This window comes from Furipterus horrens, unplaced genomic scaffold, assembly GCF_987537825.1.
Source record: "Furipterus horrens unplaced genomic scaffold, mFurHor1.1.pri manual_scaffold_7, whole genome shotgun sequence".
NCBI classification, from domain to species: Eukaryota; Metazoa; Chordata; class Mammalia; order Chiroptera; family Furipteridae; genus Furipterus; species Furipterus horrens.
Genome location: NW_028327177.1, coordinates 106,158,036 through 106,183,101, shown reverse-complemented (window position 1 = coordinate 106,183,101; position 25,066 = coordinate 106,158,036). Strand labels below are relative to the sequence as shown.

The window sequence follows — 25,066 nt, the reverse complement described above, 5'->3', positions numbered from 1 at the left end:
TTAACTAAAGTAATCCATGCATAATACTTAGCATTCTGTCTGGCCCATAGTGAGCACTAAATACCTCCTCCTGGTTTAGTAAGCTACACAGGTCCTGGAAAGGTCTGTCTCAAAGGCTCAAGTGATGTCTATATCAGAAACCCACTCAGCAGCTCCTAAACCTGCCCATTCCTGCCTCCTTTGAGCCAGACACATGCTTAAGCATTCCCACTATGCCTGACCCAGATCAAACCTTTCCTGCTACTTAGGGCAACGTGCGTCAGGCAGACCAGGCTTTAAATCCTTATTCCACCACTGACTGGCAGTGTGACCCCAGCCAGGCTAACCTTTCAATCTGTTTGTTCATCTGTCAAATGAATACACGAGTAAGTACCTCACAGGCCTGCTGGTAGAGCTAAATGAAGAATGCATCAATATGTAGCAGTGCCTGGCAAAAATGGCAGCCAAACGGTTCCTCAACCTTGCTGGGCCTGTTTCTTCCAGTGTGAAATGGGGATAATAGGATTGCAAATGGTTTTACACAGAACTTGTGTAAAACAGCTCATTTAAGCAACACTGCAGGAGTGACTGAGGATAAGGGAAGAACTGGAACTCACATTTACCCCGGTAAGAGCCCAGTGACCTTGACTCTTAACCACACAGGTCAAACAGGAGCTAGGGCTATCTCCTAACACTTAGAAGGTCATTAAGAAAGTGAGGAAGGTATATTAGCTGATGACTCATGCCACACACATGCACACATACTCGCACACCCCCAACCACTAATATCTGTTTGTTTGTTTTTTAAATGATTCCAATACAAGGACCCAGAGTAGTGCATGCAAATCAATGACCCTCAAACCTCATTGTCAGATGACCAGCATAATCTGATACCAGCCTATAACCTGGTAAAGAGACCACCTTCTCACTTGGAGTCCCATAAGCTCACTATGCAAATGTCCAATCAACCACATGGCCCATGGCGATTCAGGTACATTTTAATATCTGAACAGCAAAAACACATTGAGCTGCAAATACATTAAGTGTGCTTAGTGTATTAGGGAAAAACACAAACAAGGCATAAAAGGGAAAAGCCAGTCTCTTCCATGTATAATCTGTTTCTAGGGAGATCTGCCAACACTGTATCAAGACCTTGTTCAGTTTCTGATGAGGGTACCATTTGCCTTGAAGGACTACAGGAAGGGTGAAACAGTTACATGAGGTAAGAACTTGAAGTTGTGGTTGCAAGTCATAGGTCATCTTTTCCCTGATGTTAACCCATCTCTATAGATCCAGCTTTGTGCCTGTGTGAATTCTGGGAAATGGTGCTGCTGAGGGATAGAGAATTCTAACTATGTCATGTCTATGATTCTAGAAGAATGTAGCCATGGAAGAATTAAATCAAAGAATTCATGGAAGAGTATGGCCACAAAAGAATCCAATTACGTCAGAAGATTTTAGTTTGGTTTAGGATATTCAGTGATTTTTTTTTTTTTTTTTAGTTTTAAAAATGTTTCTTATGTGTGTTTCTCAATGCTCTTAGTTACTTACAGATTACAACCTATGGTTGATTTCAAGGAAAGGGTATGTTTAGTAAACTAGTCTTAACTGAAACCACCTAATTAGAAGATACAGTCTTATAAGAAAAGTAATTATGATGAAAAGCAGCTTTAGCAGCATTTAGGACTACCTGCCTTCCAGTGGAGAAGAGCTGCTTCTTCAGTCTGAGAGAACTGACAGACTGAGCAGGAAGGAAGGATGCAGCCATCCATGAAGCTTCCAGAATTACACCATGAAGGCATGGACCTCAAGGAAGACAAGGAGCCTGTACAAGGCAACATTTTAAACACCTAAATGCCAACTTCCAAAAACTACCACAACAGTCAGTAAGGGTGGTACTGGCTGACATCAGTAACCCACTCACGTTCCCTAGTGAATCCAAATGCAAGAGTCTTCTACCCACTTTCCCCTAACTCTCCATTTCCACAGCCCTATGAACTACCTTTTCATTTAACCCAAAGATCCAGCGGGTGCTAAAAGAATGTAAATAGTGTCAACACAAATACAGATTATTTTTACACCACAATATTTTTCAAACATTTCCAAGATCAACAGGAGTCTTCCCAGAATGTAACAAAATAAATTTTAGCCCTCACACCAGTAACCAGTGAGAGTACGACCCAGAGTTATTTAAGGGATATAAAGTGACTAGTGGTCAGTTATTGTTCATTAATTAACAATTGTAATTGCAGGAACTCTACCCAGAGCTGAGCACACTTGGCTATCATGTCAGATGTCAGTTAAGGTTTATGTTCCTGTAAACCAAAGCACCAGAGCTAAATTAACAATTTCCCTTTTTGCCCTCCATTGGTGAAGAGTTCAAGTACAGCCATGCTACCAGAACGGTCCTGGGTTGTGCTTCTTAATGCTAAACATTGGTAGGATGAACCAAAAGGGAAGAAGGCTGATCAACAGTCTTGGAAATTATTTTGACTTATCTTGTGACTTAAGGAAGTTTCTATTCTCCTGGCAATGTCCTACAAAAGCCTCCTGATCACTAATTCCTAAATCACAGACTGGGTCTTCGGAAGATCCCAGACAGAAGTAATGGTTGCCAAAGCTCTAGGAGGTTTCTCCAGGGCTAGACAATTGTTCTAGTAGTCAGAGAGAACAGAGCAATATCTGGGTGGAGACTCTTCTCCCAAATACTACTACCTTGATCGACTAAAAAGTTAACCACTTCCACTTTCTAAAAAGCTCATGATCAGACTACGGTGGGAGTTTAACATCCTAAGAGACAAACAAGAACTTAAACTGAGAGGGAAACAGACCTTGGTGAAAGCTCATCCCTGTCACCCTCTCTTAAAGAGGTAGGTGCTGGGCTCTCCTGGGTCTAAACTATTACGTTCCTAGCAATACCTCCCCCTTCCACTGCACAGGCAGGATGTGTCCAGCAAGGCAAAGGAAGCCCCACTGAAAGGAACCCACAGACTAACAGGGTCAGACTTGTGCTAGAAGACAGTAAAGTTTAAAGGAATCCACCTTGTCAGTCTTGGCTAAAGGAAGGGCCCCATATAAGGCTGCCCTATAATACTGCATAATGACCAAAGACTAGGCAGGAACACATGGACCCAACAGAAATGCATTTAGTTATATCTCAGTTGTGAAAACTTAAAAGTCCCTTCTAAAGGGAAAACCCAATTTTTAAAAAGCCCAGGAAAAACAGCAAATGAATGCTGATTCTTCCTGTTCTCATTCCCATTTTATTATTCAATTGTAGTGGAAAAAGCTCCAAGTGCACAGCACAGAATAGCAGATTTCCTCTCTAACTTGTGTGCATCTTAATTCTCACCCTTCCCCCTTCCCGTCGATCCCACCAACCCTCTCCTGCTCCACTGGCCCTTGCCAGGCCCCTTGACCCAAAGGTGCCCTACCCACCCAATGGTCAGTCAGTGCCCCCCTTCTGCTTGGCCAGAGTGTGCTTCAGCTCCCTCAGGTTCTCCGTCAGCACCTCCACCTCATCCAGGCGACCACACTGCTTGGCATCAAAGATGTACGCCTTGATATTATCAATTTGTTGGAGTAGGAGCTCCTCCTCAATGGGCTCCTCGCCCTCCAGCCCGCTGTCACTGTCCATCTCGAAGGGGTTGGTACAGGTGGCTTCCTTGAAGGGGTTCCCAGGAACAGGGCTTGAGGGCGTCTGGTAAGGATGCTCATCTTCCTCATCAAAGGGGTTGGGTGCTGGGCTGTCTGAGTTAGTGAAGGGATTCCCTGCCACTGCTGCCTCTTCCTCCTCTTCCTCAAAAGGATTGTACTCTTTGAGGAGGCAGGATGAAGGGCCGAGGGAAGGCTCTGCAGCAGGAGGGCTCCTGGAGCCCTCTGCAGTGGGGCTAGACAAGTCTTCCTCATCAAAGGGATTTAGGGAGGCCACCTCGTGTTGCTGTGACATGGCACTCTGGACGAAGACTTCCTGGCCATGGCCTGGGGGCCCAGACCACACTCTCACAGGCTCGAGAGCTGAGCTGGGTGAAGGGGTCTTAGGAGCTGTACTGCTCTGAACTGGGGAGGAGCCCAGATCCAAAGCATGAGCAAGGTGGGCGCGAGGCTCTCTGCTGGTCTCCAGCTGAAAAGGCCTGATTTCTCGGAAATCCAGGGACTGGGTCTGTGTGTGCAGGGATGCCGCCTGGAACTGCTCCTTCTCCCGTTCCCATTCCCGTTCACGCAGCATCTGAAGCTGTTCCCGCTGCAGGTCCTCCTCCTCTGCCTGCTTACGGGACAGCTCGATGGCCTTCTCTGTCTGTTGCTGGTCATACTCGTCCTGCAACTGCCGCAGGTTCTCCTGCAGCATGCGCACCTCATCTGTCCGGCCTGCAGCCTTGGCCTGCTTGATAAACGACACAATGTTGTGGATCTGCTGGAGGAGGGGATCCAAGTCTTCACTCTGCCCCTGACCTCCTGACAGCGGGAGCCAGCCCTCAGCCTTTCTCAAGGGGGCAGAGCCCCCTCGAAGGGATGTCACCTCCCCGTTGGCACGAGATGGCAGGTCACTCCGCCTTTCCTCAAGCCTTCGCTGGGATTCCAGGGAAGCCTGAGGAGACATCAAAGCCAAAGGGAAGAAACACAGTCACCAAGCCAACAGCAGCCACCCCATCACTGCCCTCTGCATCCTCACTACCCCTGTGCCCATGAGCCTATAGGTGCCCACCTCAGGACCAACCAGTCAACTGCTAAAATCAAGCCATGCTTTTGTGTCAGGAGGAGAGGAAGGACAAACCCTGATTTTCAAAAATAAAACAGTAACAGTGAGTTAAAAGGATAAAGTTCTCAGTCTTAGAGTCACTGGCCATACACTCATCTTAAAGCACTCATCTACACTAGAATCTCACACAAAACGATACACATATTACATTCTGTCTAATACTGCATATTCCAAAGTGCTCCACAAAGAACTCCTTGGTGTCTGGGTCCTTCATAACCTGTAGTAGAAGGAGGACAGCCATCTCCACAGTATTCTGGACAGGAGAAAACCAACAGAACCTCTGAAAGAAAAATAGGACCTGCAGAGAAAAACAATTCCGATTTCTACAGATGAGAGCAACTGAAGGAAAAATGGAAACTAGAGAGAGCAAGAGAGTCTGAGTTACTACAACCTCACAAGATCTCTCAGGAGCCTGTGGAGGCCTCTGTGCTCAAGAGCCTCACAGAGGAAGCCCGAGGCCAGCATCCCTGAGCTTCACTCACCTGTCTCTCCAGGATCTTCTTCCTTTCCATCTCTTGCCTCCTTTTGTTTTTTAGTTCCTCAAACTGTTCTTTGGTTGGCAGTGACATCAAACCAAGCAACTTTTCCTATAGGGAGCCATGGACAATTTCACACTTAAACCCTTTTAGGGAAAAAAATGAACTAAAAGCCCTGTAGTGAGAGTCCATTTAGGCTAAGCCATTCCACCCTCAGACAGTCACATTAATTGGCAGTAATAGGAAAAGACAAAATCTCTAAATTGGGCCAGAGACAATTTCCAAATGGGCCTGCCTTTTTCTTATGAAATGATCAATCCCAAATATCCCAGTTATTCACCTTCTCAGTGAAGCCTCTTCCCTGCCCTCCCCGTCTAAATTTATAAGTCTACACCCAAGCTTCCTACTACCCTTTCATTGCTTTATATTTGTTCACAGCACTTTTCAACATAGTTGTTTCTTGTCTATCCCCCTCTCTAGAATATAAGCTTTATGAGAACAGGAATGTTGTCTTTCTGTTGACAGCAGGACACCCAGCACCTAGAAGATTGCCTGGTTCACAGTGGGGACTTACCAAATGACTGTGGAAAATAGCCACTCATCAGAAGGAGAAAGGGCCTAATTCTCTGCAATACAACACTGGAAAACTAACCCAAAAGGTCACTATTAGATCTCTCTGTCACGGAGCCCCAAGGGTGGTTAAATGACTCTCTGAGGGGCTTCTGAGGTAGAAACAACTCCAATATAACCACCTAGCTTTAATCTGCTCTTGAACAATCAGCTATTTCCTCCCAATGAATGGCCCAGAAAGAGTCCCTTAGGAGTTTATCCCAAGGAAGAAATGCTACATACATATATGTCCATTAGGCAATATTCATAATGGCAAAAATGGAAATCATATCAAATGCCCAATGAAAGGGGAACGGTTAAATAAAGGCTGGTGTGTATGTCGAAGCAGTACTCTGTAACAGTATTCAATTGAGAGCTATTTGAGGACTATGTAAACAAGTACTATGAAATTCAGTGATTAAAAAAGACATAAATTTGCAAAGATACACTAAGTGTAATAACATATAATAAATGCAAATGGAAAAAAAAGAAGAAAATATACCAAAATAATATGCGATGGTATTGGGGACATAGGATTAAAAGTAGTTTTTATTTTTCTTTGAAATTCAGATTTTTCTCTAAATGTACCATAATGCATTTATAGTCTTAAAAAATAATAAACATGGAAATAGGAAATAAAAAAGCCACTGGCTTGATCTGCTTCCTGAATGGTAGAAGAGCAGGAGAGGCAAGTGCCATGCTTCTGCCGCCTCAGGAGTGGCTTTACCTGCACGAAAAGTGTAGCTGAGTATCTGACCATCCTCTGCAGCCGCAAAGTGTTTGGATGTGGTGGAGGGTCCTGGTTCAAGCCTAAGGTTAAGATCTTCTTACTGAATTGGAACAAACACATCAATGTAACAAGCGCTGCCAGCCTCAGAAACAAGGGTGAAAAGTCTCTGAGTTGCCAGGCTTGCATGCTGGGAAGATTTGTGGAGGAGACAGGTTAGAGACTCCACTGAATTGTCTTTGAAGGCAAAGCTGGTGTCTTACCCTTTTGCTGTCCTGAGGCCTCTAACACAGCCCAGGGCGCACGACAAACACTTGGCCATTGAGGGACTGACCACACATGCAGGAGCAGCTTCAGGGGTGAGTGGCACATGCAGCCACACAGGGTCTGGTGCTTAAAAGAGCCCTGTGCTTGGTTTAATATTCTGCTGTTACTGTCTTAAAATTAATAATTTTGAACAAGGAACTGGCATTTTCATTTTACACCAGGCCCCACCAATCACGTAGGTAGTCCTGCATGTATGGATGGACAAGGATTCCTCATCTCAGTTCTTTCCCTGAGTCATTGCACGTCCTACACTGTGAAGGGCTGAGTTAACCTCAACACCCATTCCAGTTAAAAAGCAGCTGTTGACCTGAAGAAAGAATCTGGCTTTCCATCCTGGCTCCACCACTTTTGCTAGCTGTGATGCATTCTCTTACCTATAAAACGGGGGTGTTAATCCCTACTTCACAGGGTAACTCTGGTAGAATGAGCTACACTATATGGAAATATCCAGTGATATTTCCTGGCACGCAGCTGGTGTTCAGTAAACTCCTATTCCTTTAATAATAATGAACACGAGAAATCCTTAACCAGAAGTTACTGAGATGTGTTGGGTGCCAGAACTGACACCTTCCTCAGCCTCCTCCTCACACATACTGCTGTCACCAGGGCTCGAGGTAAGCTCTGGTCTGCTAGCCGCCCAATACCTCATTAAAATAGCACCTCCTCCACTCAAGGCAGCAGGTAAGACATCACCAAACAGACCTACCTTAAAGCGTCTATCAGCTCGTACACTTTCTGCACTTCTACTCGAAGGTCGTTGGCATGTTCCAGACTGTAGGTTGTCTCTCCAGCACTAAGGAGAAACAATGAAGTTTTTATTTTAGGCTTTTAAATTTTTTATTTTCAGAAAATATACAGCCAGGAATCATTTTGTTTCTACTGTAGAAGTTATCATGCATTATTCAAGATTTAATTGCATTAATATAAATTGGGCTTTGATATGGTTTAGATACAACAAATCATTGAAACGCTAAACTAGCTTACTGACTGCTGAATCTTTTCATTAACTGAGTTTAATTTTCACATCACCAATTGTTTAATGGCTGAAAGGCTCACTGAACAATTTTTCCAACATCATTTAAAATGACTGAAAGATAGCCCTGACCACCTTTTGTTTTTTTAAAAGTAGAAATAAAATTAAAAAAAAAAAAAAAAACAGCTCTGGCTGGAAAAATATTGCTGTGTGCTGTAATGTGAAGAGTAATTAAGGTTGTTTCATTATCTTTCACTGCATAGTTTGTAAACAGAACATCGGACTAGAACTGAGAAGACTGTGCTTTATTTCAATATCTCCAAGTCATGTGGAAAATAAGGTTGGCCCAAATTGGAAGTCACTTCCCCTGGTTGCAATCATGTTAACCAACAGCACTGCCCTTAGAGCAACCAGCACATCTGGAGTTACCTTGTTCATTATTTGTTCCCTTGGGTATGGCCTGTGCTCCCACAAAACTGAAGCTCCACAAGAGCAGACGCTGTCTTCATTGCTCATTGCTACAGCCCTAGCACCTAGATTAGTGCTTAAAATGTAACTAGTGCTTGATAAATACCCATTGAATGAAAAGGTAAGAAAATGAAATGCACTTAAAGCCCTTTAGGACCAGCCTTTCTCAGGAGAAGGAGGAGTTAAACATCTGGAAATATGCTCAGAAATGGTAGTGCCCCGACTGGCCAGGGAGACCCATTAACCCACAATTGTGTCTGAGGCACAAAGCTAACAGACAGACAGACAGACAGACAGATAGACAGAACAAACCACAACAGCACTCAGGGAGAGGAGTCCCTCGGTAACTTCATGAAGAAAACATTGAGTACCAGCTTAAATTGTGAGGAACACAGCTCTCCTTGCTGGTGTCCATGCGGAGGACAGTCCTGCTCTAGTAATCAAACCAATGCACAGGGACGGGGGGAGGGGTGCTGATTCCAGAAAGCTCCAGGGAGGAAAAGAGCATGTGACAGATTGATTCTTCAAGCCAAGGATTGTCCATTTGGGAGAATCACCAGGGGTTCTTCTTCCAACCTACTCACAGAGAGGTCAGATTGAAATTCTTGATCAGTGAACTGCAGGTAGAAAAGAAAATGGGTCCTTTCCCTGCTGTTATTTAGAACCAGTGCTCTAGGCTAAGGGACGGAAAGAGGAAGACTGGGCTCTGGAAGGGCAAAAACAAGGTGGGAGGGCCCTAGGACAGTGCTGGCTGAGAGGGCACAAGAAACAGGGTTTGCTCCTCCCACTGTCTGCTGCCAGGAGCTGCAGACACCCAGTTGTTCAGATGGAGGGGAAAAGGAACAGGATCTACACTGGTTTCCCTAACTTTTTGCTATTCTCTTCCTATCTCTTTTCCTCTTCCTGTGGGCTGTGAAACACTGGGGGATGAACAGGGAAGGAAAGAAAATCCTCAAAGCAATAGTAGAGGCAGGAAAAGATGTAACAGAAGGGGTGTCTGTGCCACAAGATAACTGGGTTTAGTCTTTCGTGTTTTGTAAGTCAGAAATTTACAGACTCAAGAGTCAGGAAACTCCTTAAGGACTATACAAACAAAAAAGTTTATTTTCTTTACATATAAGACCCACAATGGGCTTAGAACATGGTCAAGAACAACATGAAGGAAAAGCCAAGCTTACACCCTTTGTTTTTTGAAACCGCTCTACAATAAATGTCCAAATAAGAATACAGATTTGTTCTAAACAAGGCACAGGCATCACTACAAAAATGCCAAGTGGGCAACACAAACCTAAAACAAAGGCAAATAACCCTCAAATTGAGAACACTGGATGCCATAATATTTTTTTCTGCAGGTTGGGAAAAGACTGCTGGGATCCGATTTGAGTAGGAGCACCTCAAATTCTGGCTCACACATCACTCACCTTCAGAAGGAACAATGCCCTTAAGAAAAAGTCGGGAAATTTCTCCATAAAGGGAGAGGGGGAATGAGCTATGGCTGCTAATGAGTATGGGGTTTCTTATTAGGATGACGATAATGTTTTAAAGTTAGTATAGTGGTGATGGTTGTACAAATCTGTGAATATACTGAAAACCACTGAATTTTATGGTGTGTGAATTATATCTTCATTAAAGAAAAGCAGCAGATGGCCAGCTGGGTTTGGCCCATGGGCTGACATCTGCCAACTCTGCCCTAACCCCGATACCTGAGTGCCACCCTGACGTGGCATCTGCCCAGGCATGAGCAGGAAGCACACTGCTCTCGCCCGCCTCCAGGTGCTGCACTTGGCAGAGGTGCCTAGCACTCCAGGCCCTTCCCAAACCTGCTCAGTCAGAAAAGCTGAGGTCACCTCAGCATGGCTACAGAGGACTGTAACAGTGTGACATGGAAAGAGACCTGATGAAGACTCTGTAGCCGGTCACAGAGGAAAAGCACAGCCAGAGTTACGACTACAGCCAGAGTTAAAACTTTCATTTTCCGCTACTGAAGATTTGACCTAAAATGCCAGAAAAGAGTCACCACTGAATTAGAAAATCAGAGGAATAGCTTACTTTAATGATGCTGCCATCCTGATATATTCAGGAGCTTTTTGGTCAACTTTCTCCATGCAAAGTCGCAATTTCTAAGAACAAAAAAGAAGAGGTAAGTGGTGCTCTCAGAATCCAGCAAAAGTCTGCCCAGAAGTTATGCTGCATCAACCAGAGGTACATTTAAAATACACAGTTTTCTAAAATGTAAAAATGCAGGTAGTAGTTTTTTGTTTTGTTTCTTTTTACTGTTGTAATCAATTTCCTGATTTATAGACCTACTTTACAAGCAGAAAATGTTGCAGGAAGGAAAGAGGAGCAAGGCCTTCCAGGACACAAACCAGAGTTTATGAAGGCAGAGAAAAGAAATTAGCTGCTACATTCTTTCTCTAGCAGGTGGTGCAAGACACCAGCACAAGGCATCACCAGAACTACTTCAAAAAAGAAGCAAAAAGCACAGTGGCCATTTACTAAATGAGTTATCAAGTCATGAACTCCAAATAAAGGATGGATAATGGCTACATCTGCAGCTCAGCACAGAGTTTAATCAGCACCATTTCTAGTACCCTGAGAATTTTCATGGTGATCCCAGAAACACAGCTATTATGACCTGCAGAACTGCTAGCAGGAACCATTCAGTAATCATCAGACAAATGTACACTCTTCCTATGAGAGTTTGGATGAGTTGCTTCCTCTGTCAGGGCTCATCTCCTCCGCCTCCCTGCCCCACCCCCTCAGCTCGCAGGTCTCAGTCTCAGGGCTCACCTGGCCATTGGGAGGCCTGACCTCTCTGCCCCTAAATCCCATGTTTTTTTACTGCATTATGTTCCTTTAAAAGCAGCATCTACTAAAGGTGTTCTGGGACCACTGGTAGGGATGTGAAGGGACTTAAAAGGGGAAGTTCTAAGCCTATGGGCAGTTACTCAAACTTGTAAAGCCTGCATCTTCCAAGTGAGTGTCACAGGACTCTTCTGGACCACTGCTGACCACCAGCTCCAGCTTCTGCCCTCACTCACAGAACCTGTCCACACTGCATGGAAACTATTCTTTCTCCTCTTGTCCCTGGGCCACCAAAGCCTCCAACTTCCGTTTTCAACAGGGCAAGAAAGTGAGGGAATGAGTTCGTGGCAACACACCCAGGATGACTCTGTGACTCACCCAGGGCCCTAGCTAGGAAATCATACTATGACCCTTCAACAGAAACTAAAAATAATTCAAAGGAACAACTTCCCAAATCATTCTCCAAACTCTGTAGGCACGTATGTAATGAACAGCCACATTTGCCTCTCGAATCAGACCCAGGACTGCACAGAAAAAGTCACCTCATAGAGCTTCACAATGTCAGGGGTGTGCTCCTTCTCATCGATCTGTTGCTCCCTCTTGAGAAGTGTGTCCTTGCAATGTGTACAGCAGCGGATCCGGTCATCATCCTTCTCATCCATGACGGAGCTTACACTGCTCACGCTGCTGATGCTGCCCCGGCGGGAGCCATGCACACTGTTGGGTGACTGGCTGGGGCTGGTGTGGGAGCTCACGGAGTCTTTGCTGGCACTGGTGAGCTTATCTGTAAAGCACAATACAGGGCAGGCAGCAGGAAGCCCGCAGCCTCCAATCACTCCACCACCCAAAACAGGAGGGGAGTCCATGGGGGCTGATGAGGGAGGAGGAGGCTCTGCTTATGGGCAAGAAGCACCCACATCTCTGCATTCTTGGGGTCAGGTTCTGTGGGGAGAGGGACTCCCACTGCCATCCAGGAAAGAGCCAGACAGCTAGGACAGTCTGTATTTGAGATTCTGAGGCCCACCCCTAACCTAGCCTTACCACCTACTACCCTCTCCATGTGCTATACCTCAGACACACCCACATTCTCCCTGAACTGTCCTGACAGCCTTTCCCACTCCCAAATACCTGACTTCTGCACCTTTCAAAGCTCAGCTCAAATGGCCTGTCTTTCAGGAAGCCCTCCCCTATTCCTTGAGGCAAAAATGGCCCGCCCTTCTTTTCAGCAGTTCTTACCACATCACCCTCACTTTTCTCCCTTTATGACAGGTCTATGTACACCCAGAGCTGCCCTAGGGATCTGTGACTCTGAAGGTAGAAACTGTCTTATTCATCCTTGTATCCTTATATACACAACAGGGCCACTTCATAGCAGCTGCCCAGTAAATGTTGGTTAATTAGCCCAAGAGAAGAGAAGTGAATAGTGTCCAAAAACCATAGTTTATAGTCTCAAGGGAGACAGGGAGTTGGTCTCAAGGAGAAAGGGGAAGTATCAAGGTAATGTGTGCCTGGTAGATGTCAGGGTTTGACAGAGGAAACATCTGCTTCTGCCCTCTGCGGTCCAGATGCTCCACAGCCAACAGCACATGCAGTCGGTGTAACTCTCCAGTGTAACACATGCAAACGTCCCAGACCTGGCCAAAACCCCATGAGGTCATCTTGAGCACCTTTTAACTAGCTGAGATTCAGAGTTCTGGACATTCGGTTCCATCTAACCTTTGTACTCATTCCCACAATTCTCAAACATGTCCTCTGCACTCCCCCAACTACTGTTTGTTCATCCACTAACCTTCCACAGGGCCTTTCCAAACTCCATGTCTTCGGTCCTGTTCTTCACCCAGGGTGCCCTCCTGCCTCATCTCTGCAATCCTAGTTGTCTTTCAAGGCTCTTCTTGAACATCACCTCCCAACTCTAAGTCTCCATGCTCTCGCTCTCACCGCCAGCCTCCAACACACTCAATTTCTCTCATGTTATGACATTATGGTCTATTCCATATGACAATGACCATTTGTGACTTTCATCTCAAATGAAAGGATTAGCCTGCTGCTCCTTCTTTAAGAACCTAACCCTTTCCTACAGTCTCCCCTCTAAGTCTCATCTGCCACTTCTAAGCAGAATTGATAAAGATTTGGTCAGCTCTCATGGGTACCTGATATAACTTCTCTCATTATACTTATATCTTTATAAAGAAATTATTTGTTTGTGAGTCTGTATCTCCTGCTAGGTGCTGAACTCCTTGAAGGAACAAGCAATTCCTTATAGACTAGAGGTGGGCAAACATGACCTGCAAGCCAAGTCCAGCCTATTTTTATAAGGCCCTTGAGCTAAGTACAGTTTTTACATTTTTATTTTCCTAAGACCTTATTTATTTATTTTTTAGAGAGAGGAAAGGGAGGGAGAAAGAGAGGGAGAGAGAACCAGCAACATACGAGATATACATCAGTTGGTTGCCTCTCGCATGCCCTCAAACTGAGGACCTGGCCCAGAACCCAGGCATGTGCCCTGACTGGGAATCGAACCAGTAACCTTTCAGTTTACAGGCCAGCACTCAATTCAATGAGCTACACCGGCCAGGGCTCGATTTTTACATTTTTAAAAGGTTGTTTAAAAAAAGAAGAAATGGCCCTGGCCGGTGTGGCTCACCAGTTCGATTCCCAGTCAGGGCACAGGCCTGGGTTGTGGGCCAGAGCCCCATTAGGGGCGCATGAGAGGCAACCACACATTGATGTTTCTCTCTCCCTCTCTTTTCTTCCCTTCCCCTCTCTCTAAAAATAAATAAAATCTTTAAAAAATAAAAAGAAGAAGAAATGTCATAGAGACCATACGCAGCCCACACAACCTAAAATATTTACTATCCTATCTTTTACGAAGACAGTTTGCCAACCACTGTTGCAGAGCGCTGTTTCCCTGACCCCTGGCACAGTGCCTAGCCTGTACTGGGCTTCATGTAACCAACCAGTGAATGAATGAAGATCCCAAACACCATTAATTTAAACAAAAAAGCTCAAAAAGAAATCACCCAGTGGTAATGAGCAAACAAGTTAGTCTCAGGAGGAGATTAGGGTCCAGGGTCCCACCTGCATGTTACCTACTTGCCAAGGGAAGGCTGATGAGCTCCATACACTTCTTGCACATAATAGACCCGCAGAGGCGGCAGTGGTGGCGGCGGTTACGGATGCTAAATTTATTACCACAATCTGGACAAAAAGGGACATCCTGGTCGTTGACCCAAGGTACCACGGACTTTTCTATTGCTTTGAGAAGAACAAAACAAAAATCAAACAAATAAAAAAGCAAGCCATTTAAAAAAAGAGATTTGGTTAGGGAGAAAGATAAATAGCATAAATGTGAACAAAGTTCTTAGAGTTACCTCGGATCTTAGCTGACTCGGTATTCGTTCTGTCAAATGCAGTAAGCTGACAAGGAGAAAACAGTGCCAAATGGAATTAATTAGGTGATGAATACACTCTCCACAGGCAAGAGGCATCAAAGGGAAATTATCACATACACATTGCTGAAGTCTCATCTACCATTCCTAATCCACAAAGTCACAAAAGTAATTTCACCTGGGATAATTTAGAAAGCACCTCCCTTTCCTTGACCCACTTCCAATCTCTCTATTGTCAGTTAGACCTTCAAGCAATAACCAGGGTTAGGCTAAGATATGGTGGGGGTGCCTCTTGAAAGCAGTGGAGAACTCCCAATTCACTGTCCTCCTGGACAATTAAACTAGACATATATTTCAGCCCTGCAAAGTACACATAAAGAACTGTACCTGTGGTTGCTACCATGCCTACCGCATAATTCAGCTTATATACAAGCATTTCTAGGGTCAAAGTAAAACAGAGTGAGTATGGCATGGAACATGCACTCTCAGACCACAGGACATAATGGCCCAGTGAAGATGTTCTCATGCTATGTGCTGGACCAGCTGAGTTCTGCCCACAGACCTAGTCATCAGCTTCTCTGTTTGCCAACAAATGGTATCACATGATGCCCCACTGTGTGATTATGGCTGGGACACCCAGAAGAGCAAATCTGAAGACAGAAAGGTTTTCCAGCAGCCAAGTGGGCTTCATAGGAAGGAAAAGGGAAACTGGATATGAAGCAAGTCTGTCAACCTGAGCTATTCCTTTTATATAAAACCAGCCAGGCTAAAATTGTCCATCAGTACCTCTCTAGGTGAGGTGTTTCTCTGCCAACACCAGATACTGCCACCATCATATGTACGCACAATGATACACAATGATGCAGAAATGTAATCCCCCCCTCTGAAAATTTATACTTGCAGGAAAGAAAGTGTTTTAAACAACAAAATTTACCTTCTCCAACCTGATTATTAATTTATTGACTTCAACAACATAGTGGTCAATCCTGGCAGCTCGGTGTTTTTTGAAATCAGAAAGATGGCTTCTCACAGCACCTACAAGGAGAGGAGGTGGGGAGATAAGTGATGTCATTTCTCTGAGGTAGCCTCTCTACCTTGCCTCTTAACCTCAATAAATTATAAAAACATGTGAAAATTTTAGGGTTTTAGTCTTACAAAACTTCAAAAACTAGGAAAGTATCCATGTATCTTTTCTTCTCTAACCATACTCTTAACATCTAATTAAAATTTACTTTTGAGTTTTTAGGGTTGACTGTAAATTATTAAGTTCTAAAATTTGCCATTCACTTGACCTTTCTGTAATTTATGACTTCCTTCAGTTGTTGAAATAGGCAAGTTAATCAGAAAATCACCCTTATAATTTAATAATGGTTATCATGAGATAAGCTATCAAAAAGCTAACAAGAATTCACATGCCCGAAATTTGTCTTTCATGTTTCTAACTGGCTTTCAGATGTAACTTGTAATTACATTTGTATAGTATTATTTTTAAAGCCATCTTCTCCTGCCACCATGAAACTGTTTCTACTCTCCAATATTGTAGCCACTAGCCACAAGTGGAGATTGAGAACTTGAAATGTGGCTAGTGTACGGTTTAAGAAATCACTTTTAATTGTACTTAATTTTACTCAAATTTAAATAGCTACAGAGTTAGTTACTGTATTGGACAGCACAGTTCTAGGACTTCCCTCATTCACAGACACATTCTGTAGAGGCTATAAGAATACGGTAGACGACTCTAGGTAAATACTTCCCTTCTTAGACTCTATTTCCTCATCCGTAAATGGGAATGACTGTCACTACACATTCTATCTCACAAGGCTTTTGTGAAAGGTGAGCAGGATAATGAATATTAAAGTACAATAAAGCACTATGAAGGAATCATTATCCATTGCACAGAGAGAAAATATTACATTCATGATTGTTATCATTCAAAAGTTAAAGGACATGTAAGATTAACTAGTCCAATTCTGGTGTGGCATGACCTATTTAGTAACAACTTTATTGAGATATTAGTCACATACATACAATTCACCATTTAAAGTATATAGATTCAATGGTTTTTATTGGGTTGGTCAAGACGTTCATTTGGTTTTTTTCCCTAAGATGGCTCTAGTAGCACTTAGTTGTCTTTAACTTCATTTGAAACAATTTTGTTAGATTGTATTGTAACAGCTGTCATATCAGCGTTTATTTTTCAAAAAACTTATCAAAATTGGTGAATTTTCGCAGCCATTTTACTACTGAAGATGGAAGAAAATACACAAAATTTCCGGCATATTATGCTTTATTATTTCAAGAAAGGTAAAAACACAACTGAAACTCAAAGATTTGTGTAGTATATAGAGAAGGTGCTGTGACTGATCAAATGTGTCAAAAGTGGTTTAGGAAGTTTTGTGCTGGAGATTTCTTGCTACTCAGTTGAGTAGACCAGTTGAAGTTGATAGCGATCAAACTGAGACTTTAATTGAGAACAATCAACATTCTACTCCATAACAGATAGCCGACATACTCAAAATATCCAAGTCAATAAAGTTATTGGTGAAAATGAAAAATGTCTTTTATTTTACAGAAAAAAACCATACGGACTTTTTGGCGAACCCAATAGTATACTCAGAGTTGCGCAACCACATCAAAGCATACTATTTTGAATATTTTCATCACTTCAAAAAAGAAGATTATTTTTAAAGTATGTATATGATACCATAAATATGTGTTTCATAAAATTAACTGCACCAACCAGTGCCTCATAGTAGGCAGGTAACGTCCTATATGAGGAGACAGCACAGTCAATGGAATCTGTGCCTGGGCTGGTGTCACAGACCTGGATTCCTACCCCAGTTCTGCAATTTCCCGGATGTCTGATCCTGGGCAGGTCCCTATGGGTACAGTGAGGATTACATGAGAGCACACAAGGAAAGCATTTAATGCAGTGCCTAATACAAGGCAGCTGTTCAGCTCATTCTTGTCTATTTTATCCACCCCCCACTAGGATCTAATGTCCACAACAAGCTTAGACCATTCTGGTTTACGGATGCCTCCTCAGCCAACTCTTAAGACATTACCTAGGATACAGAGATGCTCAATAAGCATTTACTGAATGAATGAATAGAATTTCTTACCAAGCTCCTGGGGTTCCCACATGTAAGGATCAACCCCTCCATAACTGAAAGACTCATATCCTTGGGTCCCTGACTCTGCTCGGTCATCTCCTTCTCGTTTCAACAGTCTGTTCTTTGCTTTTTTAGCCTTCTGGACAAGACCTTGAAAAATGGAACAAACACCATAAATGATTCCATGAAGAACACCCAGTAAAGAATACAGGGAAATCTCAAAGCACAAGAGTTGAAGAAATAATCATGCTTTGTGTAAAAATGCTCAAGAGATTTTGGATCCCAAATAAAATGCAATAATAAGCATTCAGCCACTATACCACAAATACAAGAGCAATCCATTTGCTTGTCAGTGTTAGCAGCTAGTTGGTTTATGTAGCCAATATACAGCTAAATTACTGCTCATTGCCAAATGTAAGCAGCCCATTTAAATAGAAGTGTTAAAATCAAATTCAGTAAGGGAATCAGGGTGATGGAAGTGCTTTTCTCCTATACCTTAACTGGGAAGATAGGTACGTGAGTATACACATTTTTCAGAACTCACTGGATTGTACACTTAGAAACTTATGTGTATACTATACCTCAATTAAAATAAAGTTTTTAAAAATCAAATTCTATAATACTAATCTATCTACCGTAGGGACTCACGAGTAAACATTTCCTATTTATCTCCAGGATGAGACCCAGCCAAACCAACATCCTTGGGCTACTGTTCCCCACAATGCTTGTACACAGAGTTCTTTCCTACTCACTTACCAAATGTATGAGTGTATTGACAAAAAGTTTCAAGAAACATATATAACATGTAAAACATAACACAAAGAGTAACAGACTTCGTAAGAAGAGGAAATTAATGTTTCCTGGATTCTTTGTATGTACCAAGCACAAAGCAAAGTACTTCCAAATATGTTATGCCAGTCTGTGCTCACATTGTGAGGCATGTGTATCCCTACTTACATATGAGGACATGACATCAGAGAGAGGGAAAAGATCACCGAGCTTATAGGCAACAGGGTTGGAACTGGAAACCTCATGTCTGAAACAAGGGCCCCAGTTCTGCCCAGCCAGCAATGATTTGAAAACGAAAACCACGCTTCTGTAGAAGAGCGGTTCAGCCACGTAAGCTGAGGTGAGAGGACCTGCTGTTAAAATGCAGTAGCAGTCAACTGATGGGAAAAAGAATTCTGACTTCTAAGTTGCTTTCATTTATGTTCTTAAATCTTGGGTGACTGCTGCCTTTTGCCACTAGAAGCCAGAAGAAAGTATCAGATTCAATATAATATAATTTCTTTTAAATTTAATAGATCAATACTTATAGAGTTTCCATGATTTTGAAGTGCTCTGTCACTTCAATAACATTAAAAACACACCCATAGCTTTTCAAATGTAAATGCAGAAATGGAGGGCTTGGGAGGGAGGGAGTGAAATTAATATAGTTATAGACATATCTTTGTTAGACATTCAGGCTAATAAGATTCCCTGATTATCAGTCACTCTAGGATGGCTTTCTCCAACTAGAAAAATAAGGTCCACAAGAACTAAAGGACACCTTCTAAAATAATTAAAGTAGTCTTTCTTAACAACATGGAAGAGGAAAGTAACTGATATAACAAAGGATCTAGCAAACAGGAAATTGGAGTTAGCAAACACCAATGAGTTTTTGCAGACAAGACCAAGACATATCATAATTAAAATGCCAAAGGTTAAAAACAAAGAGAGAATCTTAAATGCAGCAAGAGAAAAGCAATTAGTTACCTATAAGGGAGCCCCCATAAGACTGTCAGCTGATTTCTCAAAAGAAACTTTGCAGGTCAGAAGGGATTGGCAAGAAATATTCAAAGTGTTGAAAAGCAAGGACCTACAACTAAGATTAAGCTACCCAGCAAAGCTATCATTTAGAATCAAAAGACAGATAAAGAGCTTCTCAGACAAGAAAAAGCTAAAGGAGTTCATCACCACCAAGCCATTATTATATGAACTGTTAAAGGGTCTTCTTTAAGAAGAAGATATAAAATATGAACAACATAAAATGGCAATAAGTACATGTCTATCAACGACTGAATCTAAATAAACAAAATAAACAAACAAGCAGAACAGAAACAGAATCAGAGATACAGAGAGCGTTTTGATGGTTGCCAGATGGGAGGAGGGTTGGGGGAATGGGTGAAAAAGGTGAAGGGGATTAAGAAGTACAAGCTGGCAGTTACAGAGTAGTCATGGAGATGTCAAGTATAGCACAGGGAATAGAGTAGCCAAAGAACATATATGTATGACTCATGGACATGGACAATGGTGTGGAGATTGCCTGAGGGAGTGGGGGGGGGATTGGGTGGAGGGGGACAAAGGGGGAAAAATTGGGACAACTGTAATAGCGTAAACAATAGAATACAATTTAAAAAATAAATTAAAAAAAAGTATGGCAAAAGGATTAAAAAAAAAAAAAAGACTAAACTGTGTCTAGTTAAGCAGGCAGTCCATGCCATTTAACCTTTAGGAGGCACAGAAAACCAGCCTGGCAACCTTCTCAGGGTGGGTGTAGCCATTCAAGAGGGGCCAATAAAGAAGAATCCCATATGTTTTTAAAAACACAAAGCAGAGCCAGAGTTAATTCTCAATGACCTTTTCTTCTACATTACTAAAGATGTACTAAACTAAAGCTAAACCAGGGATGGGGCCCAAACCCACTACTTTTTAGTTACGGTAAGTTTATATTTTCTTATTTAAACTGCCTCCAAAACCTGAAACCAAGGTCTACTATTTTTGGCTTTAATATTTCACTTGCTTAAACTAGCAATGTCATAAAATTCCTACAAAATCAAAAGACCAAATGAAGAGTTGATCTGCTTTTCAAAGGATTTCTCAAAAATCTTTGGTGACCATTTTTAAAACTTTACTTTCTTAATTCTGAAACACAGAAAATTACAACATAATTAAGAATTCCTTCCCGACTAAAGAATAATTAACTCAATCTCAGTTCTTCTAAGGTAGAAATGGGTGAAAAATTGAGGGAGAAAAACAAGTGAAAACTTTGAAGTTTCTTTCACAAGGAATAAAATTTCCACTCTATTTAGTATTCTCTAAATAGATTTCCATATGTCATTCCCTAAACAACCTTAAACAATTTTCCTCTAATAAAATGGGTATTATAAAAGGAATCTGAGGGTATTCTGTAATCTCTCTAACCACTGGCATCAAAGCCTTAGTGATATCACAGTATATGACCCAGTTCAGCTGACCACTAAGTCTGGACACTCACTGGTCCTTCAGTTATCCAAGTAAACTTAGGTGATCTGTTTGTTTTCCAGCTGCAGTACATGCTTTATTGGAATACAGGGCCTCACATCATCAGTGATGCCATGTGGAAAGAGCAGTACTAGACTTTGAGGTGATAGAAGACCTGGGTTCAAAGCCTAGCTCTACCAATTCCTCTGTGACCTTGGGTAAGTTATATAACATCTGAGTCTCAATTTTTGTCTGTAAAATGATATCAACCACCTTGCAGGGTTGCTGTGAGAGTCAAATGAAATAACATATGTAAAAAAAAATAAACTCTGAAAACTGTACAGCACAATTTTTTTTTTTTTTGTAGGAGAAGGTTGGGGGCTTCCTAATAGCTATGGCTCTGCACCAGCGTCTATAGCCAGAACCCATCTGGTCCATGACAGCCTTCAGGATTCTGAAAATGTTTTAAGCTGTCATGTTTTGGGACAGAAGGTGTAAGTGTTAATGCTTTCAGCAACTCCTTTTTTCTAAACAAAAAATGGGAGATAGTGTGACTATTTGATTACAGGGTGCATGTGACTCACATGTGGGGAAGCCAAAGTACACCTAGGAACACATGATCATTCTTCTCCCCACCCAACAAAGATCTGTGAATACAGCATCCAGATCTTTTGTCTCACTGCCTTCAGAAATGCTAACAGCTGTAAAAAGCAGGTTAGCTGAATCACTAAAAAGTGAGTTCCAGAGCAGCAGCATCTTATTTTGGGATTAGAATCTGAAGCCCAAGAAATGAATGCTATGTATACAAAATTACTTTGAAAAATTATTTCTGCAATTCTCCAGGACCTGAGTCCTTGGAAGCTCAAAAACCAAGTTTTAACTTTTTGGGTTGTTTTTCTTAGCTTTTCAGCTATGACCTTCCTTTTCCTGTGCTGCAGAGGGCAAGGTCTAATTGAGAAAAGAAGGATGGCAGAATTTATGACAAGTAAGTGAGTCAACAATATACCTCCGTTCTCGTTGCAAAGGAAAGGAATTCCACTCCAAAACCCTCTCAGGCTAGCAGATAATTTAAACAATCTAGCAAGAGACAGCAGAGCACAGTAATTGTGTTTATTAGGTTCAAAGCTTGGCTCTGCATAATTATGTGACTTTAAGCAAGATATCTAATCTCTCTGTTTGATACCTTCATCAGTAAAATGCGGCTCATAGATACATAGCTATTGTGAAGATTAGACGAAGTTAATGCATGGGAAGACTTTGAACAATACCTGACACATGGTAAGCATTAGGTGTTTATGGCTATTATTATTAATTTATGATTATCATGTTCTGGTGGCAACATGGAAGCTGATGAAAATTATCCCATGAGTTAAAGCTCCCACTGACAGAATGGGATAAGCAAGATCCTCCCCTCTTACTTTTAATTTGCCCTCTGACATCACGGTCTTCCCCGGAGTGCTCTTCCTCATAATGTGACTGAAGCTGATAGAAAGACTGCAGGTCCTTCAGGCACAAAGGGCAGAGGAAGCCCTCTCGCACTTCCCCTGGGTCATCCAGAGAAGCCATGCGAGTATCCCTCTCAACCCCCACAACGCAGGGGCCTCATGCCAAGTCAGCTCGACTCCTCCACAGAACAGGGCTCTGGTAGCATTAGCTTAACCAAGCAGCACGCAGATGATGGGGAAGTGGCATCATGGTCCTGGATGAGACTTCCTCTATGGAGGAAGAGAAGCCTTGAGAAAGGAAATAAGAGGGGCAGGGGAGCCAATCAGGCAAATTAGCAGCAATTGAGAATTTTCTTTGTTCTTTTCACAATTCAGCAAGGGTCCTTAACGTTTGTTCAGGACAAGTTTGAGAACACAAACTACTCTCTCAAATCCTTAGATAAGAACACAAACTCTAAGACATGAGAATATCACTGGACAATGGCAACTCAATAAAGTGGGAAACAGATTCTTGAAGATAGAAAGTAAAATTCAACTTCAACAACAAATACAATAGCAATTTTCTAACATTTGTTCCAAATGGTCCAACTTCATAAGTTGTATACCACAAGGAAAATGTCTGATGTTCTTATCAACAAACAGAAGTTTTTCTTTGACTCTCTCTGTACCTTGATTATTTATTCAACTACATGTATCGAGCCCTTGCATCTGTGTCAAAAATGCAACAATGAAAAAGAGATTGTGTCTGCCCTAATAAACAAAACCAAAACAAACAAATATCCCAACATCAGTCTAAGGAGGTGCTTTACAAACCTACTGGTCAAAAAGAAAAATCCATTTTGTGTCTTACATTTGCAGAGCACTCTCTCTCCACTGAACTTAAAGAGACTTTATAAACCAGTAACAGTTGAGCAGGAAGCTTAATGTTCTCACTGCTTCAGATGTAAAAGAATTTGGTGCTTAAACAATTCAAGGCTTAATCAGTTACATTTTCAGTTTTACTGGGCCATGGCAAAGTCACTTCCAATGTCACCTCAGAAAAACTGCCACCCATAAGGAGAACCCAGACAAAACTATTCCACAAAAGCAGAGAAATTTCTCCCCGAGAGCTAGAGGCCAGAAACCACGCCAGAGAATGAGGGGGAATGTATGACCCTCAGCTTTGGGTGGACTTGCCTTACAGGACCACTGAGGAGGGATTGCCAGATCCTCAAAGCTGAAGCGTGACAGGGTGACAGTGACCCAGAAAATAAACAAATGAAACACCAGATCCCCATTTTTTCCACGAAGAAACCCAACGACTATATACAAGCAGATCTCAGCCCCTTGACCACCCGGGTAGTCACTGAAATAGCAGCTGCCGCCGTTCTCTCCCAGCCAGTGGTTCATCTGAGGCCTCAACGCTGACAGCCCCCTTCCTTCCTGTGCACTCACCCCAACAACCGCAAATCAAACACGTACACACACAACCTTCCCATCGCAATCCAACCTCAGGTCCTCAAGGAAATGCTTCCTACTGCAGACCTTGTCCCTCCTGGCAGTCCCTGCACTTCCCCTTCACAGCACTGATCTCAATTTATAGTCACAAGAATATAAAGTGGCTGAATACCTACGACTGTAAGCTCTGTGAGGGCAGAGACTGTCTGTTTTGCCCACCACTATATCCCCGAAGTTCTAGCCCAGCACTTGGCACAAACCACGAAGACATTCCATAAAACTCTATGATCATATAATCAAACACACACCATAAACCACAGAAATCTACCACAAACCACCAAGCCAGATCCCACAGCCATACGTATGCAAGCCCTCGCACTCTAAACCATGTAAAAATAAAAATAAAACCTACCTATCTGGCACCTATACCTCCAGCCTGAATGCGACGCGGTCGCAGGCCGATTAGACTACACATCGCACAGTCGCACTCGGCACAGCCTCGAGACAGGACACAGCCGGCCTCAACACGATTATGCACACGTCGCAAAACGACACACAACACGAAGACTCCACCTCACACAGCAAACATGACAACTTCACACATTGCACTGATACACACAAAACACTACGAACAACACACAAACTCAGACTCCCAAATGCCTTAATCGCACCCAACCAGAGAACCAAACACCACCAGCCGGGAGACGACCACCGACCCATCCCTCACCTGAACAACCAAACACAACTGTACGTACACACCCCGCGTAAGCACACAACCAAACAGAACCCACTCGAGGCAAGCACGCACCAGCGAACCGTACGGCCCGAAAGCCACATCGTCCACCACGCACGTCACTTCCACCACACCCACACCATTCCACACCCGCACGGTTCGCCCGTCTCCGTGCCCGGGGGAAGCCGCGCCCCCGCCCCTCAGGCCCGGCCCGGCCGTCTGTACCTGGTCGGACTTTCGCGGGCTCGCAGGCCTGTCCAGTCCTTGGCCCTGGCTCCGGGCCTCCACGATTTCTCACACAGCAGCGGACTCCATCTCCATCGGCTACTCGGTGCTCGGCAGCAGTGCCTGCGGCGGCGCCGAAATCGGGAAGCAGGCGGACAGACGTCCGTAGAGCGCCGAGTCCTCCAGGGCGCGAAGTGGGCGGGGACGGACTCGGACTGCGCGGGGCGTGGGGCCGCTTCAGCACAGGCGCTGTAAGAACTAGAGTGGGGGCGCTCCGAAAAATTTGTGATTTTTAAAGCCAGCCCATTTCTCTCCACTTATTGTGCAAGTGGAAAAATAGAATCCTGTACATACGGTAATAATTCTTTAGCTCTTGACC

At 43.2% G+C, this 25,066-nt stretch overlaps 1 protein-coding gene across 2 annotated transcripts; it reads right to left on the bottom strand.

The window, feature by feature from the left end:
* Positions 1–959: 959 nt before the first annotated feature.
* Positions 960–24,789, bottom strand: RBSN (rabenosyn, RAB effector). 2 transcript variants are annotated; one of them, XM_090284216.1, is made up of 12 exons: positions 24,688–24,789; positions 22,266–22,580; positions 17,635–17,775; positions 15,447–15,547; positions 14,495–14,540; positions 14,217–14,378; positions 11,666–11,907; positions 10,368–10,438; positions 7,584–7,670; positions 6,551–6,653; positions 5,221–5,325; positions 960–4,567 (listed from the first exon to the last, which is right to left on the bottom strand). In XM_090284216.1, the coding sequence occupies exons 2-12, from the start codon at positions 22,411–22,413 to the stop codon at positions 3,425–3,427; spliced, it is 2,349 nt and encodes a 782-aa protein (XP_090140342.1). In that variant the 5' UTR covers positions 22,414–22,580; positions 24,688–24,789; the 3' UTR covers positions 960–3,424. The 2 variants fall into 2 exon arrangements, with proteins under 2 accessions (XP_090140342.1, XP_090140344.1); XM_090284218.1 differs by lacking the exon at positions 24,688–24,789 and adding an exon at positions 24,538–24,564.
* Positions 24,790–25,066: the final 277 nt, after the last annotated feature.

Coding starts and splice junctions, on each gene's coding strand:
- RBSN (XM_090284216.1), bottom strand. CDS start 22,413: ATGGCTTCTCTGGATGACCCAGGGGAAGTGCGAGAGGGCTTCCTCTGC. Junction 6,654..7,583: donor GAGCTGATAGACGCTTTAAG/GTAGGTCTGTTT, acceptor GTTCCAATTCAG/TAAGAAGATCTTAACCTTAG. Junction 5,326..6,550: donor CAGCTACACTTTTCGTGCAG/GTAAAGCCACTC, acceptor GGCTCCCTATAG/GAAAAGTTGCTTGGTTTGAT.